Source organism: Agelaius tricolor, unplaced genomic scaffold (genome assembly GCF_023055355.1).
Source record: "Agelaius tricolor isolate 1412-34295 unplaced genomic scaffold, bAgeTri1.0.p SCAF_21, whole genome shotgun sequence".
NCBI lineage: Eukaryota > Metazoa > Chordata > Aves > Passeriformes > Icteridae > Agelaius > Agelaius tricolor.
Window position 1 is genome coordinate 12,134,606 of NW_027269281.1, and position 19,086 is coordinate 12,153,691.

General features: G+C 42.8%; 1 protein-coding gene across 1 annotated transcript in view; it reads right to left on the reverse strand.

The window, feature by feature from the left end:
* Positions 1-14,909, reverse strand: part of LOC139598991 (secretory carrier-associated membrane protein 1-like) — a 98,306-nt gene extending 83,397 nt beyond the window's left edge. Inside the window, exons 1-2 of the mRNA XM_071445923.1 lie at positions 14,760-14,909; positions 9,530-9,607 (exon numbers count right to left, since the gene is read on the reverse strand). Of these exons, the coding sequence (XP_071302024.1) occupies positions 9,530-9,607; positions 14,760-14,816 (135 nt within the window). The 5' untranslated portion in view covers positions 14,817-14,909. The remainder of the gene's footprint in view (positions 1-9,529; positions 9,608-14,759) is intronic.
* Between the last annotated feature and the right edge of the window lie 4,177 nt (positions 14,910-19,086).

Below are 19,086 nucleotides of genomic sequence, written 5' to 3' on the forward strand. Positions count from 1 at the left end.
AAGTTCTGATCATCCCTAGGATCCTGTACCACTCAGACGAAGAGGTGTACCACCTTTCCGAAAATAACAACCGGCTCCACAAGAGAGAAATATTAACAGGTATAACTATCGCAATGCTGCTCGGCCTAGGAGCGGCTGGAACGGCAACAGGTGTCTCAGCCCTAGCAACTCAACACCAAGGACTGTCCCAGCTGCAGATGACCATCGATGAGGACCTGCAGAGGATCGAGAAATCCATTTCCTTCCTAGAAAAGTCAGTCTCTTCACTCTCAGAAGTGGTCCTGCAGAACAGGCGAGGACTGGATCTCCTGTTCATGCAGCAAGGGGGCCTGTGTGCCGCCTTGAAAGAGGAATGCTGCTTCTACGCTGACCATACAGGAGTCGTTAGAGACTCCATGGCAGAACTCCGAAACAGACTGGCTCAGAGACAGAAAGACAGGGAAGCCCAACAGAACTGGTTCGAATCCTGGTTCAATCAATCACCATGGCTAACCACCCTAATTTCTACCCTAATAGGTCCATTGGCAATGCTGCTTTTAGCTATTACCTTCGGGCCATGCCTGCTGAACAAGCTAGTCTCATTCGTTCAGGCCCGCCTGGAACGGGCTAACATCCTGTTCCTGGGACAGCCACAATTCCTGTGAATTCAACAGGGGACGCTGCCAGTCACCAGAGACTTGCCTGGCAGAAACTTACTCAGGTTTCCCAAGACCCTTTTCCCTAATCAGATCTCAACTTCCTACCTCATTTTAGTGCCTATGTATAAGACTACCTTGTTCATTTGTGAAAGAGGGGGGGGAAGTGTGGTAGGCCAGGGACAGGCGCTCGGAAGATTTCGGGCTGTAACGGAAAGTTACAGGAATCCTTCTACACCCCTCCCCATAGATAAGGATCACCCTTGGAATGTAGCCAGACGTGTAGCCCCCCTAACCTATGCATGCCAGTAACTTTCCACTCCATACTAACCCTAGAAAGTATAGCCAAACCCCTGTCTGACGTAGAGAGACCCCTTAGTCCATAAATACCCCTAAGACCCTTCAATAAAGGCCTTTAACCGTCCACCACATTGGTGTCAGCGTCTGTTATTGGCCACAAGGGATCCCACGAAGGAGATCGAACTGCCAGACTCTGAAACCAGGTCATCGCGGCCTTCACAAGAAGGCAACAGGGTTGTCTCTGCTGGACACTGAGGAAGCTTCTAGCAGCTCCTCACAAGAGCCACCCCTGTAGCCCCCCTGCTACCTAAAACCAGGCCATGCAAACCCAATACAAGAATGTACCTGGATTTTTTATCATTGCTCCCCCCCCCCCCCATTCACTTTTACAAAAGGGAAAACCGTAGATGTGGAATACAGAACATGAGGAGGCAGTTAAAACCCTAATACAGGAATTAAGAATCTATCAATTGCTGTGACCAGTACATCTCCAAGACGCCATTATAGAAGACTGGGATTTTGTTGAGCATTGAACCTACTGTAACCTGTTTTAATGCGGCCCAGATAGACCTAAGAGACCTTTAATGTTCAGTTTGACTGCTTTTAAAGAAACAGAACAGAGATATTCCAAGCAGGAAAAGGGGCTTTTATCTTTAGTCTGAGCAGTAATACAAGCTGAAACAAATGCATCAGGAACAACCTGTGCAAACCAGAGGACTCTTTAACTTGCTGGAAGTAATCCTAAAGGGTACTCCTCCCCCAGAAGGAATTGCACAAAAATCTACATGCAGGAAATAGTATGCCTACTTGACAGGGATTGCAGAGGGAATAGAATTAACTGAAGGACAAGCTAAAACAACCACATTTCAAATGCTTATAAATGCAGACCCATTAGCATTACACCAACCTTTCAAATCCTCACCAATTTTAAATGCACCTCCCTTTAACAAACACTGACAGGAGATTTCTGTTTCACTGGTGCCTCAGCAAGGAGGATAAATGGTAAATGCCAATAAAAGGCTACTGCATTAAACATTAACACAGGCAAACAAGTAACAGAAGAAGGTGAAGGTAGTGCACAAGTAGGAGAAATAGAAACAGTTGTTCTTGCAGCTGAGAATGGAGAAAAAGTGATGTATGTAGACTCCTATGCTGTTTGGGCTGGCACCACACAGTGACTCTGTCAATCAGAATCACTGAACTGGGAAGTAAACAGATTTCTGGTTTGAAGAACTGAAGACTGGAAATTAGTGCTATATATAGGCAGAAAAACACCATTCAAGATGGGATAGGTGAAAGTTCATGCCAAGAATGATAAACCAGCCACACATTGGAATCAAAAGGTGGATGAACTGACTAATATCAGTGAGATAAAAAGAGGACCACTTAAATTCTGAGTGGTATCAATTGGGAGAATGACTGCATCAGAAATTAGGTCACACTTGGTAGAGAAGCAATTTACTTTGCTGAACAGAGTAAAGGTGGTCTACCTGGCAAATTGATTCTATCTGGCCATTCAAACCATCTGCAGGATATCAATACATCCTCACAGGAGTGAAAGTGGTCTCCAGCCTACATATGGCAACTAAGTGCCATAAGGCCAAAAAAAAGGCATTTAGATGAAATACAGTATGGAGGCTGTTGTCTTGGTTTTCAAGCTTGACTACCCCAGATACCATCCAAAGTGATACTGGTGCACATTTCTCCTGTAAGGAAGTGAAAGAATGGGCTAAAAAGGAAGAAATTCCATGGATATTCCACACTCCATATTAGCCCAAATCAAATGAAATAGTGAAAAGGGCGAATGCCTTATTGAAAGGAAGCCTTAAACCACATGAGGCCTAGTGGGCTGCTCAACTTTCCAAAATACTTCATCAATTAAATAACAGATGGGCCCATTGGGAGTCTTGTGAGATGTACGTTCTTAGCAAAAGTGGGACTTCATGTTCCACCAGCCAACGATAGAAAACCCCCAATACCACTGCAACAAGGACAATCTGTTATGGTGAGTTTACCAGATTGGAACTGTGCCTATGACCTTGTGGACTGTGGAGGCCTTTGAGCCTATTAGGGAAACTTCTAGGATGTTGCCTTGGAAGAATTTACCAGAGGCTTTGAGAATATCTCACTCCTCAGGGTGAGTCAAAAGGGGCTTCTCCCATGATGCCCTGCAGCATTACGTTAATCTGCCCTTTCCTCATACGTCACTGCCCTTTGCCCTACCCCTTGTACTACCCCTGTGCCACTAAATAATTGGCTCCAGTCCCCATACTTAACCCAGGGCCCCACACTGTTTGCTTATCTTTGTCCCTGGATTCCTTCAGTGTGATTCTACAATAAACCTTGCTGGAACTCTATACAGAGACCCTTTCCATCTTTCTTCGCTGACCTAGCTGTGGTGAGAGTGTGGATTGAGTGACTGTCTGTACTTGCCCGAGCAGCTTTCTCAGAAGACACTTTCGGGAAAGGTAGCAGCAAAACATCATCCGTATTACCATGCTTTTACAGTGGACCACTTGTTTGGTGTTGCAGTGTGTTTTAAGTTACTAGGTTGGTTTGTTCCAATCCCCTTCTGTCTGAAAATGGTTCTGCCCCAGTTCTCCCTTCCCGCCTTTGGAGCTGTCTGTCTTCCTGGCTCCACCTCAGCCAACAATGTATCCCCTAAACTCCGCCCTGGTTTCCCTGGAAACCCTTGTATTTTTTCTTCTGATCCCTCCCCAGTACCCCGAAATCACTCTCACTCCCCACCCTTACTGCTAGAATGTTCCAGCAGGGGAGTTTGATGGTTGGCTGAGGAACCGGGGCCCCTCCCCAGAATGTTTCCTGTTGGTGTTGCCCACGTGTCAATCCCTTGGACCCCACTCCCCACTGTACCCCCATTGGCCCAATGCCTGGCACCTCCCTTGTTCTCCCTACCCCTTAAAACTTGCTGTCAGCCCCCCCCCCACCCCCCCGTCTTCTCCTGTTGGTCCCTCCGGGATTCATTAAAGCCTGGATTAAGCCACAGTTGGAGTCCGCCGTCTTCTTTCCGCTGGTTGCAGCCTTTACTAGACTCCGTCCTGCACAAGGTGTGCCTACAGCTGCAAGCTGGGCACTGCCTTAGGCGCTATCCCGAAGCCAGCTATCGGGAAAAGTGCCCCCTCGTGCTGCTAGCAGTACTGGGAGCTAGCCGGACGCTGACAATTGAGTCGCACTGCTGCAGTTTGGGAAGCTACTGACAGCAGTTGTGCACTGCACAGAATTAGTGCACAGAGGATTTTCCCATCTTTTTTAATGGGGTAATCCATCCAGACAAACCCGGCCAAGACATGTATGGTTTTACCTTTCAGGAACAATACCCGGAATGATGCCAGCATGCATCCACTGAAGATGAAGTTAACCACTGAAGGACTGCTTATCCTTTGTGCAAGAGTAATCAGCACCAACATGAACCAAATTTGGCATACACATCAAAAAGCTCAACCCATCAGATGGAGACCCTCACTTCTTTTATCTGCAATGAAATCACTATGGTAATGGTCATAACCACACTTAAGCCCAAATACATTTCAGTGATACTTGCTTATGAAACAAGCTATAATTGCACAAATTTAGGAGCCCCACCTAATAACATGAATTTGGCAGAAGGAAATACAACCATAATTGTGACGGTGTTCACAGGGGTCTTAGGATGAGGGAAGAGACATAGATCTGACTCCATGTTTCAGAAGGCTTGATTTATTATTTTATGATATTTATTACATTAAAACTATACTAAAAGAATAGAAGAAAGGGTTTCATCAGAAGGCTAGGCTAAGAATAGAAAAGAAAAGAATGATAACAAAGGCAGCTGTCTCGGACTCTCTCTCTGAGCCAGCTGGGCTGTGATTGGCCATTAATTATAAACATCCAAGATGGGCCAATCAAAGATCCACCTGTTGCATTCCACAGCAGCAGATAACCATTGTTTACATTTTGTTCCTGAGGCCTCTGAGCTTCTCAGGAGGAAAAATCCTAAGGAAAGAATTTTTCATGAAAAGATGTCTGCGACACATAATATGCGAAACACAATCTCCAACCAACAATGGGAAAATATACTTACTCAGTTTTCAATATATCTGTCTCATTCCGCTATAAAAGAGGGGATCAGGGAGGATTTCTTTTCATAGGTTTCTCTGACAAAAAGAAAGCGCAAATGTGGCAATATTATATCTGAGAACTGTTTATTGATAAAAAAGAGTAAGTCTTCCTACAAAGGGGGATAGGAAAAGTAGCAGAAAGGGGAAAAAGAGAGGGAGAAAGAAGACAGGGACAGCACTACCACAAGAACCCTGGCCCTCTGTCAGTGTTGGCTTGGCAGACAGAGCGTGTGTGCTGTGAACCGCAGTATGTCTGCATAGCTCCCATGGTGAACTGGATGCTATTTCCAAACAGCAGCAGGCTGTGTGTTCCTTCCATCAGGGAGAACAGGCTGCTGTGGCCATGGGCGCACTCCTGGAGCAGCCGTGTGTTCTCAGGGTCAGGGCACTGCGGCTGCAGGCACAGCTGAGTGCAAGCAGCAGTGACAAATTGGTTGCTACGGGTTACTGCTACAGCAGGTTGGTGCGGCAGGCAGCGCAGGAAACACAGCAGCAGTGGCTGTGCACAGGAAACGCAGCAGAGGTGGCTGGCTGCAGCGGCACCCGCTCTGTCGGGGAGACAGGAGCATGAGGTCATTGCAATGACAAGCTGGTTTGCAGGAACAGTGAAGCAGGGCAAAGCAGGTACAGGCAGGAAAGCAGGACCACAGGAAGGAAAAAGCAAGGGGGGGCAAGCAGACCCTACAGGTGAGCCCCTGCTCCCTCCAAGGTACCCAAAGAAAAATGGCTCCTGTTGTGTTGCAGCTAGCTGTTTTTATGTGCTAAGGCTCCTCCCATAGCCCAACTTCTCGAGCATTTTTAGTGGGCACTTTTTACAGGCATTCTTCGTGGGCATCTGGGCATTTGCCCTGTCAGCAAGTAGGGGGGTCGCTCGCAGTCCGATCGTGGAGGCTTTCTCTGCCCTGATTGGCTGCCAGGCAAAGTCTCCCTGGGTACAGGACTGCCAGTATATGCACAGTCCCTATAGGAATCTCCCACTTCATGTGTAACATATGTTGAGGCATAAACAAAAATCAGATTGGTCCCTCTCAATACCTCCTTCAAAAAATGGAATAGATGTTACAAGGCCAGTAACTGTTCAATAAGCGTTATATTCAAACAGAATATAGAAAAGGAAGTAGTACACATGTGGCGATATAGCCACAACTGTAGTTGGGATAATGTATATTGGCACAACAAAAACTAACTTAGCCTCCACAATGCATTTTGCTACCTCTGAGACCCCCAATAAGACTACTGAAACCTTATCCCCACAGATTTCTAAAATTGGACCCTATGCCATCAAATATACAGGCCAGCAATAAGTGCTATTTAATTCTTCATGGTCCCTCAAATGAGTAAAAATGTCAATGCAGATCAATATCTCTGCAATTAAACCTGCCTGCTCACCACTCCTCTCTACATCCTATGCAGGGTGGTCAGCATGGCTGCATGGATGGACCCTCACCTCTCCAAAACGATCCAGGAGAGATGTGACGAGTATCCTGAGGACAGGATTAGGAGTAATAGCATGGATGCTGAAGTCCTAGCAAACAAAATAAACTCAGTAACAAGTGATTTGTACCAACTGGAACATCTATTACGATCTTCCTTACTAGCATTAAGAACTAACCAATGGCTCTTATCAGATATATTACCTCAACAGGAGAGGATTGACAAAAAGGATCACCAGCTAATAGTGAATGCTAGCTCTTAGTTGTATCCAAGCTCAACTGTGGATGCAATCTATGGTACCATCAATTATAAGAAAAGGTAAAGCAAGCACCTTACCCACTGAAATTTGAAAGAAAATCTGGGATAATGCAGCTGAATTTGAAAGGGAATTCCAATTCTGGTAGTATTTAGTAAATTTCACTTATGACCCCATCAACAATAAGGCCACAGCTTTTGTCTTAACCATACACAATGTTTTAGCATATACCATATACCTGATCATTGTGCTAGTATTAAATCACCGTGAAGCTGTTCTAGCCATTAGAACATAGAGCATGGGCCTAACAAAACAGAAATAAATGGCAAACTAATGACGTTAATGCATGCATTATATGAAGACAACAAGGATTTATTTGTGAGAGTAACACCAAAGCCCAAGACATTTGTCTTGACACTGAACAAAATGTTTGTCATTTTGAAATACATCCTGATGAAACCCTTGAAACTGTACTCATATATGTTGGATAAGGATGTGTTTGTATGAAAACCCTTTGTGATTTCATTTTTGTAGATAACATTACTGTAGATGTAAGCAATCACTCAAATGACTCATGTTTGTAACTTTAGTAAAGTTATTGGATGTGACTTATTCATCTCCTGTTAGTTCTTATCAATTGTTACAATCTAATTATAGGTTGAGCAAAGATTTATTGCCTACTCCCATCAGAATGAATCTTACATTGGTGAAGAAACTACTACAACATGATGACCCATGTCAACTGCTAGAACATGTCCAAAACGATGGACACAAAACTCTAATCATGGTTTATCATGATACTGAAGGGATACACCATGTTTTAGAAAGAGTGAAGAAGGATGAAAAACACCTTGTTGGGAAACTCTTCATGGATGGTCACCAACAGCAACAGGAGTGTTTAATCTTATGCTTCACTCAGTTGTGATTTTGCTAACTCCAACTTTGATATGTATATTGCTTATAATTATATTGCATATAAAGCTTTAGTACATGATAAAACAACACAACTTCAACCACCCAAAGCATACAAATCAATGAATAACAAATAGCAGTGCTTCACTATCTACTTACCATGGATCTATCACCACACAAACCATCTGTCATTGCATGGCATCCCTGAACGGGTAATAATTAGCATTGACTCCACAATTCACAGAAGGCTGATCAAACCATCTTGATTAAGAAACCCATTGCTTTTATAGACAGTTACAATACAGGTGGAATTGATTGGTCCTTAGATCAAAACCCATCACCACTGGTTAATTAAGAAACCACTCTTTGTTAAACAAATCTCCATAACACATTCTACATGTTCACAATACCAGGTGCAGCAAGTGAAGATAAGAATTGTTTCTCATTCTTTTCTCGGATCTTCTCACAGCTTCCCAGGAAAACCCTGGGAGAGAGCTATGTCTCTCTCTGTTTAGAGGATATGTGATTTCCACACCTTACCACAATAGATGCTTGGTGATTAATAGCATGCTAAACTTTGAAATCTTAGCTAAGTGATACAAAAGATTGATTCTGCACATATAATCCTTTAGACATAAACTGTTGATCAAGTCTGAGACTAGGATTGAATTCCACTGAACCTAGACTCCTCTCTGAGGAGTTTAGAAAGCAAAGGAGTCCTTTCTGAACCTCATGACTCAATGGAAGGGTCTTCTCAACCACTTTATCTGACTGTGTCCTCTATGCAGTAAATAATCAAGTGTACCTTGCCATCAAATCTTGTCAAACCAGTCACATTTACCATTAAATCTCGTTAACTTAGTGTTTTATATCAATAAATAAAATTATTGTTGCTTCTCTAAGTGAAGTGCATCATTCCATTCACAACAAGACAAAACTCAATTCTGTTTTGGGCCCCTTTCAGCAAGTCACCTTTCCTTTAAGGGTCAAAGATCATTTAAGTCAACCTATCCACTGAATCCTCCAAATACTTGATGGGCCTATCTATCCTTACACATCTTCCATTACCTCTAGCTAGCTCTTAACATAGACTATCTCAAATTGGAAGGGATCCATAAGGATCATTAAGTCCAACTCTCTGCTCCTCACAGGACTACCTAAAACCAAACCATATGACTTGAGGGCATTGTCCAGATGCTCCTTGAACTCTGGCAGGCTTGGTGCTGTGACCACTTCCCTGGGGAGCCTGTTCCAGGGACCAACCAGCCCCTCAGTGAAGAACCTTTTCCTAAGGCCCAATCTGAACTTCCTGTGATGCAGATGCATTCCATTTCCAGGCATCCTATCACTGGTCACCAGAGATGAGATCATCACCTCTTCCTTGCTACCTGACCTTGAGGAAGTTGTAGACTGCAACAAGGTCATCTGCCTTCTCTTCTCCAAGCTGAACAAACCAAGTGACCTCAGCTGTTCCTCATAAGTCTTGCCCTCAAGACCTCTTACCATCTTGGTGCCCTTTTCTGGATGCAGTCTAATAGTTTGATGTCCTTCCTAATATTGAGGTGCCCCAAAATGCACACAGTACTCAAGGTGAAGCTGCACCAGTGCAGTGTAAAGGGGGACAATCATCTCCCTCAACCAGACAGAAATGCAGTGCTTGATACACCTCAGGACACACTTGTCCCTTTTGGTTGCCAGGGCACATGGTTGACTCATAATCAACTTGCCATCAATCCAAACTTACAGATCTCTTTCCACAGGGCCTCTCTTCCCCCAGTTTGGATGTTTTACATCAGTCTCAAACACTTAAAACAATACCCTACAAATCTTACCTAAAAAGATAAATGATATTATTAATAAATAAATGCGCTTACTGTTCTTGAATCAGAGAAAGGATTGTACTCATCTAGTCCTGGTGGAACATTTCTTGTCACTTGTGTAACAGAAGGATCCTAGAAGGGAAAACAGTTCTGTAAATGTATGCATATGTATACAAGCAACAAGTCAACACATATCATCATATCATATAAAACTCTAAAAAAGTTTATTTTCACCAAAAAAAAAATCCATCTCTGTCTCCGAAACGACATCATCCTGAGCTTGTTAAATACCTTTATCCATAATCTGAATGAGGGGATTGATTTTACCCTAAGTAAGTTTGCAGACACCACCAAGTTGGGTACTGATCTGCTTGAGGGTAGGAGGGCTCTGGCAGAAGGATTTAGACAGGTTGGATCAATGGGCCCAGACCAATTGTATGAAGTTCAACAAGGCCAAGTGCTGGGTTCTGCACTTGGGTCACAACAACCCCCTGCAGTGCTACAGGCTTGGGGAAGAGTGGCTGGAAAGCTGCCCAGTGAAGGACCTGGGTGTGCTGGTCAACAGCCAGCTGAACGTGAGCCAGCATGTGCCCAGGTAGCCAATAAGGCCGATGGCATCCTGGCTTGTATCAGAAATAGTGTGACCAGCAGGGCTAGGGAAGTGATTGCCCCCCTGTCCTCAATATAGGTAAGGCCACACCTTGAACACTGTGGCCAGTTCTGGGCCCCTCACTACAGGGAGGGCATTGAGGTGCTGGAGTATGTCCAAAGAAGGGTAACAAAGCTGATGAAGGGTCTGGAATGTAAGTCCTAGAAGGAGCAGCTGAGGGAGCTGGGGTTGTTTAACCTGAAGAAAAGGAGGCTCAGGGGAAACCTAATCACTCAACTACCTGAAATGAGGCTGTGGCACAGTGGGGGTTGGCCTCTTCTCCCAGGCAACTAGCAACGGGAAAAGGGAAAATGACCTAAAGTTGTGCCAGGGGAGGTTCAGGTTGGATATTAGGAATAATTTCTTCACTAAAAGAATGTTAAAGCATTGAAACAGGCTCCCCAGGGAAGTGGTAGAGTCACCACCTGTTAAGGAATAGTTGGAACCCTAGGTTCTGAGGCAGAGTCAGTTTATTACAGCTCAAGCTGGGTGCCTTCAGAGAGGGACCCTAAATTGATATCTAAAGATTTTTAGTTTTTTAATATTTATTATATATTTGTAGCTTTGTAGATTGCTAATGCATGGTTGTAGCTCCTAGTACTTTTCCTACGCTTTTTCCTTACATTTTGGAACAATAAGCTAACCTTCTAACACATTCCTAAAATACTGTTTTGTCTTATTTTGAAGAAGAGAACCAACTACAAAGGCATTCTATTTTCCAACCAGAATCTGGGAAGACATAACAAAGTGGAGTAAAGAAGCCCCTGAACCAATTCCAGTGGGGTAGTACCCAGGGAAATATTACCAAACATACTAAACTTCTAATTGGACAATATATGACAGGTTTACTAATCAACTAACCTTATAAAAGTTGTAGAAATACTGTATCACATGCAGGTTTTGCCATATTGTCTACTTGAAGGCTTTTAAGCAAAGGTTTGCTTTTATATTATCATTCTAACATTGTTTGGGAAGGTTTGTTCTATTTCTGGGCAACAGAACAAAGAAATCCCTGGGCCTTTATGCCCTAACAGTCTGTGCACCCTATCTTCACACGCTCTGCATGCATCTCTTGGTCCGATAGCAATTTCAGGTCTCGGGTCTTCTAACACCTCATTGGATTCTTTCTCCATGTCCGTGTGGGCAGACCATTAACTGCTCTTATCTTCCAGCTTGGGCCAGCCTTGAGGCCCTCCAGGGTCTCAACCCTTATTTGAAGGTATCCAGTCTTTCTCTGTTTCCTCCCCTGCTTAGCCATTCATGCTGACAGAGTTCATTTAGAGTTCACCTACGCTGACTTTTGAGTAGGGCATGCTCATGCTAAGCTGTAAGCAAGTCACAATTCAACTTAAACCTACACAATTAATTTCTAATATTCTATAAGTAAACTTATTTTAATCCCCAACACCATCCCTGGAAGTGTTCAAAAAATGAGTAGACATGGCACTTCACTTTATGGTTTAGTGGGTATGGTGGTATTTGGTCAAAGGTTGGACACAATGATTTTCCAACTTTAATGATTCTATGATTCTTATAAAACTAGATTAACACAGTCTAAAAGAAACACCATGTCATACATTTGATTTTTAAGAGGAAAATGCTCTAAACAGATAAGGGAAGACAACTGTCCTTCTGTGTTGACCATTGGACTCCACAATTGTACATCCAAAGAACACAGAAAAAAAAAAGTTTTCTGTAAACTCTTGGTTTCCCTACCCAGAAGTACCTCCAACACCTTCAGCAATAGGAAAAGCATTTCAGAAAAATGAAGCTGAGGAAACAGTGTCCCATAATATCAAAAGCACCTCTGCTTCAGCTTCTACCTGAACTGGTAATATTAACAAAAAGATGTAATTTTTTCCTCCAATGAACTCTACAGTAAAAAAAAAAAAAAAGCTTAAGGTTTAGCTTGAGAAAACAACTTCAAGAATTAAATATTTTTCTGTGCTAGAGAGAGGATGGCTTGATTCTGCAGAAGAGCCAAAGTACCCACTATCATAGACCACACTAACTTCCTAAGAAGAAAAATTGTACTTATTTCATGTGATGCCTGGTTTCACTACATTGTTTCTGTGGCTTAATTTAAGGTGTTTGCATCTTCAGAACATAAGAATGGATAGACTACCTGGATGTCCAGGTGTAGGCTGCTGGACTTGGAATTGTTCTGAACACATCAGCGAACAACTGATGCCAACAGGAACTGTACTTCATAATTCAAAACTACTTAAAATATTTCTAAAAAATTAGACCTGACATCCCAAGGAATACACAGAATTACTGTGAACCATTCACCTTACACTCATTGCATCTCACTTTAAAAATGGAGCCAATGCAAACTCATCTAAATGCAGCAAGAATAACTACAAAGCACTCCTACTTATTGCTGCAGAATAATAAAACACTGAATTTAGAAGTTAATCAGGATGTGAGTAATGAACATGTAGAACAAATGCTGTGCAGGACCACGTGCTCAAAGAAAAAGTGGCATTTAAATGAATGCTATCAAATTTGTATGTCATGACATGTATCCTAGTGGTTAAAAAAGTGATAACTATGATATTCTATTGGAATAAGTAAGTCTACATTGGCATAACTTATTTTTCCATATTTGATATTTCACCTAGATAATAAAGTTCAAATACATTATTTTTTAGGGCTTTTTTTAATATAAAGAAAGAGAAAAATGCCACAAATACAAGTTCCAATAGGTGATAATATACAGACACTAACACAAAGCTGCAGTGTTGCTGGAACCACCAAATATCCAGAGACCTCAACCCGCTGCATGATTTAAGTGATTAAAAATTCAGCTACCCTCTGCAAATACAGAAAATAGGCAATTTCTAAGAAAGATTTCAAATATCTGATGTCAGCTGCTGAATGCAACAACTGTAAAATGCCTTGTCCAATCTCGGACTGAGAAGGCTATGTCCTAGTGGACCAGTACTTCTACCCGAAATGGACCTGCCCTTGCACTAACTCCTTGCCACAACCTGGCTGTCTTCAGCCACCTAGCCATTTCAAGTCCCTGCTCCTTATCCACTAATTATCATCTTGCTCACTCAACTTCTTGTTCACTCCTTCCAGTTCACAAGTCCTTCTCCAGCCTTATCTCTCCTAAGCTTCTGCCAATTCAGCACCTTGAGTTTCTGGTCTTTTAATTTAATTATTAGTCATACCAATCAGAGCATAATTTAAGTATAGGCCATTTTTCATAACCAGATATTGCAGCTATTGGTGCACTGAAGTCACACAGTCATTTCAGATGACATTTTAAAGATCTGAATTAGTTCAGGAGACTGGAATTTTAACAAATCAGCACAACCTAATTAATTATTTTCCATCTAATCTTTAATTTTATCTGCTCCTTGCAGTCCCTCCCCCATAATATCAATCTCAAAAGCAAAGATTAGTATCACACTTGGTATAATGAGGAGTCAGGTCCAAGCAGCACCCCAGTGTTTACATCAAAAAAAGAAAAGTCAGGAAAAAAAAACAAAACCAAACAAAAGAAAACCAGAAAACCGCAGCACATATATCTCAAACATATAGAACTATTAAAAATGTCTCCTATGCTAGTGCATACGGACCCGCTGCTGTCCAAGGCTAACCCAATCAGTAATGGTGGTAGTGCCTCTGGGATAACATATTTAAGAAGGGGGCCCGGGAGGCAAACTCCTGTGCAAGGGCAGCCATAAGTGAGAACATGTGAGAGACTCTGCAGACACCAAGGTCAGTGAAGAAGGAAGGGGAGGAGGTGTTCCAGGCGCCGGAGCTGAGATTCCCCTGCAGCCTGTGGTGAAAAGTATCACATTTGAATAATAATAATTGTTAAAAAAGAGATAAATTAAATATCCACTGACTCAAAACCAACAATATTTTATGATCAATCCAAGCAAGCAAATACTTGAAAAAAAAATCTGTTTTATCAACTATTTTTTTTTACTTTCAGGAGATACCAAAACTGAAAAATAATTTCCTTTTAGACTTCCAAAAGAATTAACTACCCAAAATACTGAGCAAACTAGAGGTTTCTGCTTAACCTTTATCTTCCCAGAGAACATATTTTTTGATTCAACATCAAGTAAGAATATCTGCTGTAATCTTTTTATTAAAAGGCATGAGAATAGACACGGGAAATCTCACAAAGTAGATCACAAAAAATTAGTAAAACTAAAATATTAAAGAAAAAAACTGCATCTATCTTTAGACCTTGGCAATAACTCTTCCACATGATGCTCCCCTCTCCTTTCCCTGCCATACTAATGACAGGAATAAGATGAATCTGTCTTTACAAACGTATTGTGTGAATCTGCTGGGAGATTGTGGACACTAACCTCTAGCGACGTGAATTTTCTGCACACTACTCTGTGATTTTACACAAGCACACGAAGCAGCTTCAAAGGTAAAGAAAATAAATAATCTCATTATATAAAACTGTTCCCCCCTCCCGAGGCCAGCACTACCCCACAGCGCTGCGCCTTCCCGACCCGCCGCGGCTGAGAGCGACCTCCCAGCACACAGCAGAGCCGAAAACACTCCCTCCCTAGGACACCCGTAGCTTCACGCAGCTTGTTCTGCTCCCGCCGCGGCACTGAGGAAGGCTCACGGCATCCCTGTCCCCTGCTGCTTCACCTTGAAAGGATTATTGAGGTCCGGGTCTGCAAAAGGATTGTTGTCGAAGTCCGACATGGCAGGCGCAAGCGGGTCGCTAGAATCACTGAGGAGCCGCTATCACCAACTGCTGCGACCGAAGTCCAACCCCAACAAGCCAAAGAACAAAATGGCTGCACCGGAAGCGAGATTGAGGAGCGGAAGCGCCCTGGAAGAGAAAGAAACTCCCACTCCCAGGGCGAGCAAGATAGAGTAGAGGTTGGAAGAGTTTTAGCTCTTATATACGTAGCTCTAGTGACTCAAGTAATCCGGTGGCTTCAGTGGGAGCAATTCAGGTGCCCAACACCCGAGGAGGAGTTTCACAATTAGAAAAGATACATGATTAGCCCAGGCTGTCTCCTCTCAACAAGTTCTTTCTACATCTTGCTTTCCAAATAGTAGAATTTCTTTTTTGGGCTAGGTAAGAACTACCTACTTGCAATTAACCATTTCTAATTTTTGTACAAGATATAGCTCATAAATACATCCATTTGATTTTTAATATGCTAATAAGTTCATTGAAAAATAAGTTCCACTATTGAATGGGTGACTTTAAATAAAAAATACCCAGCCTCACAGAATTGGTTTCATTCAGTGATTTTCAATAATTCAGAAATAATTGCCTTCTTAGCAAACAAAATTGTCTTAATCTGAATTGGGCATTTTCTCAGAAAGAGTTTAAACTTCAACAAACAGTAGATTTCAACTGCTTGTGCAAGTACTGTATTTGTATGCTTGTGTATAAAAAATCTTGTGTAAGGAAACTTAAGCCAAATCCTGGTTCTCTCAATTTTCTATCACTTGTGGAATTTACAATGTTTATGCCACCCTCAGGTGGTGGTAAGGAGTGTTCAGATCAACTGAGAGGAAATGGACTCAATGATCTTGAAGGTCTCTTCCAACCTAGTGATTCTGTGATTCTGTGAAAATCCATCAGGTTTTTCTCAATCCAAAATGCTTGAATGCTGAGTAGGCAACCAAGTGATGTCTTGAACAGATCTCTGTCCCAATCAAGTAAATCACAGTTTTACAGAGGATGTACCTTCAAAAAATAAAACCAAGCTGTAACAAATAACTTCTGAAAAAATGTTTCCTTTCATTAGAATGGAGAAGTCTATGCAGCATCAAATGCAAGCATAATTGTTAGAATAAAGAGGGATGGAGAATGTCAATGTGCAATGTTGCTATGTGAGCACTTATCTAAGGCTCTGTTACAGAAGTTACGCAAAATGAATGGCATGCAAGATTGACCAATTGCTAGAAACTCATGTAGAAGAAAGAAGCACGAAAACTCTATGGTAGTGTAAGTGCAAGGTACAACTTCAAATTAGATTATATGCAGATACTGGATTTAAAGTCTTGCTGAAAGTTTAGTGAGAAGACACAGTCTGTTAGGTAAAACTACTTGAAGAGTTATTTGACAACAGCTCTTGGAAGAATTTAAAATAGTTAGAACATTTTTCTAGGTTCTACAGCAGACAGATTTACTTGAAAAATGTTGAAAATATTTTAACTTAGGAGAGAAAAAAGAGAAGTGTAATAATCAGGCATTTCCATATAATACTTAAAGATCGTGAACCACAATATTCCCCAATTATTTTTTGCTTTAATTTAAAAGAAAAAAAGTGTGGAGAAGATAGGAAAAATGGCAGAAATAACAGCAGCATTCAGAACTCTCAAAATCTGCTATGTGCAGGCTCCTATTTAATCTATCTTTCTCTTTCTTACAATCAATGAAGTCCTGGTTTTGCAAGATAATAAATCCAGTTTCAGTGTGCTGATTGCTGAATCTCAGTCTCTTGTTTCCATCATTACTGTGCTTTAACTCCATCTGGCAACTAAGTACGATGCAGATGCTCCCTCCCTCCACCCCGGTGGGGAGGAGAATCAGAAAAAAATTAAAACTTGTGGGTTGAAATAAGAACAGTTTAATAATTGAAACAAAGTAATCTACAATAATAATACTAACAATGACAATTATAATAACAACAATAACAATTGCAATGAAAAGGAGAGAGGAATAAAACCCAAGAGAAACAAGTGATGCACAATACAGTTGCTCACCACCCACTAGACCGATGCCCAGCCCATCCCTGAGCAGTGACTGGAGACTCCCTATCAACTCCCCCCAGTTTATATACTGAACATAACATTCTATGGTATGGAATATCTGTTTGGCCAGTTCGGGTCAGCTGTCCTGGCCATGTTGCCTTCCAGCTTTTTGGAAACCTCCTCACTGGCAGAGCATGAGTCACTGAAAAGTCCTTAAGTTGAGCACTACTTAGCAACAAGTAAAACATCAGTGTGTTATCAACATTATTCTCATACTGAATTCAAAACACAGCACCGTAGCAGCTACTGAGAAGAAAATTACCTCTATCCCAGATAAAACCAGGACAATCATACAAAGTGTTGAGCCAATATAAACTTGTTTAAATTAGTCTGAAGAGGTAGCTTTAGTATTATCCTGGGAGCAAGGCAGCTTTATCAGTTCTGCTGTTTTGCTCTTGCACCCTTTTCTGAAGGGTGAACCAGTGTAGCCAGCTCACAGACAGAGATGCGTAACCAAGCCAAAACTCTGGGGTTGCCTAACGGGTGCAACAGTGAATACTCACAGGCTGGTGAGTGTCTTGCCATTTTTATGTGAACCCTGACCACTTTCTGAAGCTGAACACTTAGATTTTCCCATTTTGTTCCAGAACTATAGCGGGATATTTTGAATTCTTCCCTGTGGACAGTTCACCTTTTCAGAGGTAGGAGAAAGATTCCCAGAGCCATTTCAGCAAAGACTCCAAGATGAACTGCACAAACAGAGGTGCTTTAGAGCCAAGGATCATGCTGAGGGAGCGAGGAGAGCTTTCCTACTCTACAATACCTTGATACCAGAGCAGAGAAAGGCCTCCCAGCCCCTGTCCCGAGGGGAAAGCGGTGGAGCCGTGACTCAGAAGTGACTGTGACTCAGTGTGGGCAGTGTCAGCAGGGACAGTGCCCACCCCCACCCGTACAAAACCTGCCCCCAGGGATCGTGAGTGGCTTGGAATGTGGTGAATGTAGCGGGCCAACAAGGGCATGGTAGGGTGCTGCAGCTCAAGTAGTTAGCTCAGCTGGTAGTCATCACCCTTGCTGAGGAAGTTCAGATATGGTGTCCACTTGGATAAAAGTTGCTTCCTCTGTGCACACCAGAAAGGACATGGTGACCCACCCACGAAAGCATGCAGAGGTCCAGGTCTCAGTCTGCAGGGAGTGCCAGAGCCTGGTGCTGCTCTCAGAGGACAGCAAGGAGAACAGCAGTGTGAGGTGTGATCAGGTGGACGATCTGGTCAGCCTGGTGGCAGAGATGAGAGATGAAGTAGAAAGACTAAAGTATCAGGAACTCTGAGGAGGAGATTGACTGGTGGAGCTGCACTCTACCATGCCTTAGAAAAAGGGACCTGCTGTCCACAGGAAGCAATGGATCCCCCTACCCTCTCACCACCAGGTGGAAGGAGGGGACCTTAGAGCTGGAGGGGAATGGAAACAGGTTTCTGCTTGGGGTGGCAGGCAAATCTACTCCCAATCTACCTCACTTTCCCAGGTACCCTTATGTGATAGGTATGAAGCCCTGGAATCTGAGGACCAGGGTGTCGAGGTTTAGGGAAAATTTGGAGGAGAATTTCCAAATTAGGGCTCTTCCAGTAAGCAAACCCACACAGCCCCTCCCCCCAACCGGTTCGGGAAGGATTCCTCGGAGAGGAGTGGAAAGAACCTGTTTATTTAACAGGCACAGCACCCCCCAGCACACAAAATGAACAATACCGGATGACACCACTCTGAAAAGAGATGATAAATTCAGAAAGTCTCTCTTGGGGGGTGGTCACTCTGTTCTCAGTCCCTCCGGCGCTGGGGCTGCTGCTGCAGGCCAGAAGGTGCAGGATCTTGGTGTTTCTCAGGTCCCAGTCCAGAGCAGGTTCGAAATGATCAGAAAAAGGAAAGGAGAAACCGTCCAGGAAGAAATTGGACAGTTTAGCTGAACTAGCTAATGAGCAAAAGCAAGCAGAAGCGAAGCAAGCAAGAGCGAGAGAGCAAAAGCAAAAAGCAAAAGCAGCAAAAGCAAAAGCTGCAGTCTCTGTGTCCCGCCAGGCTGATAAGAAAACCAAAACAAAACTTTCCCTCTTCAGAGCCGGCCTTAAAGGTACAGAACATAATATCCAACATTAACAGAACACATGAATGGGGATACAAGCATCATAACGTCACCCTAGGACACAGGGAAACGTGGATGAAGGTTCTTCTGGGATAGAGGTGTCACCCAGTGTGAAAAATGCATATT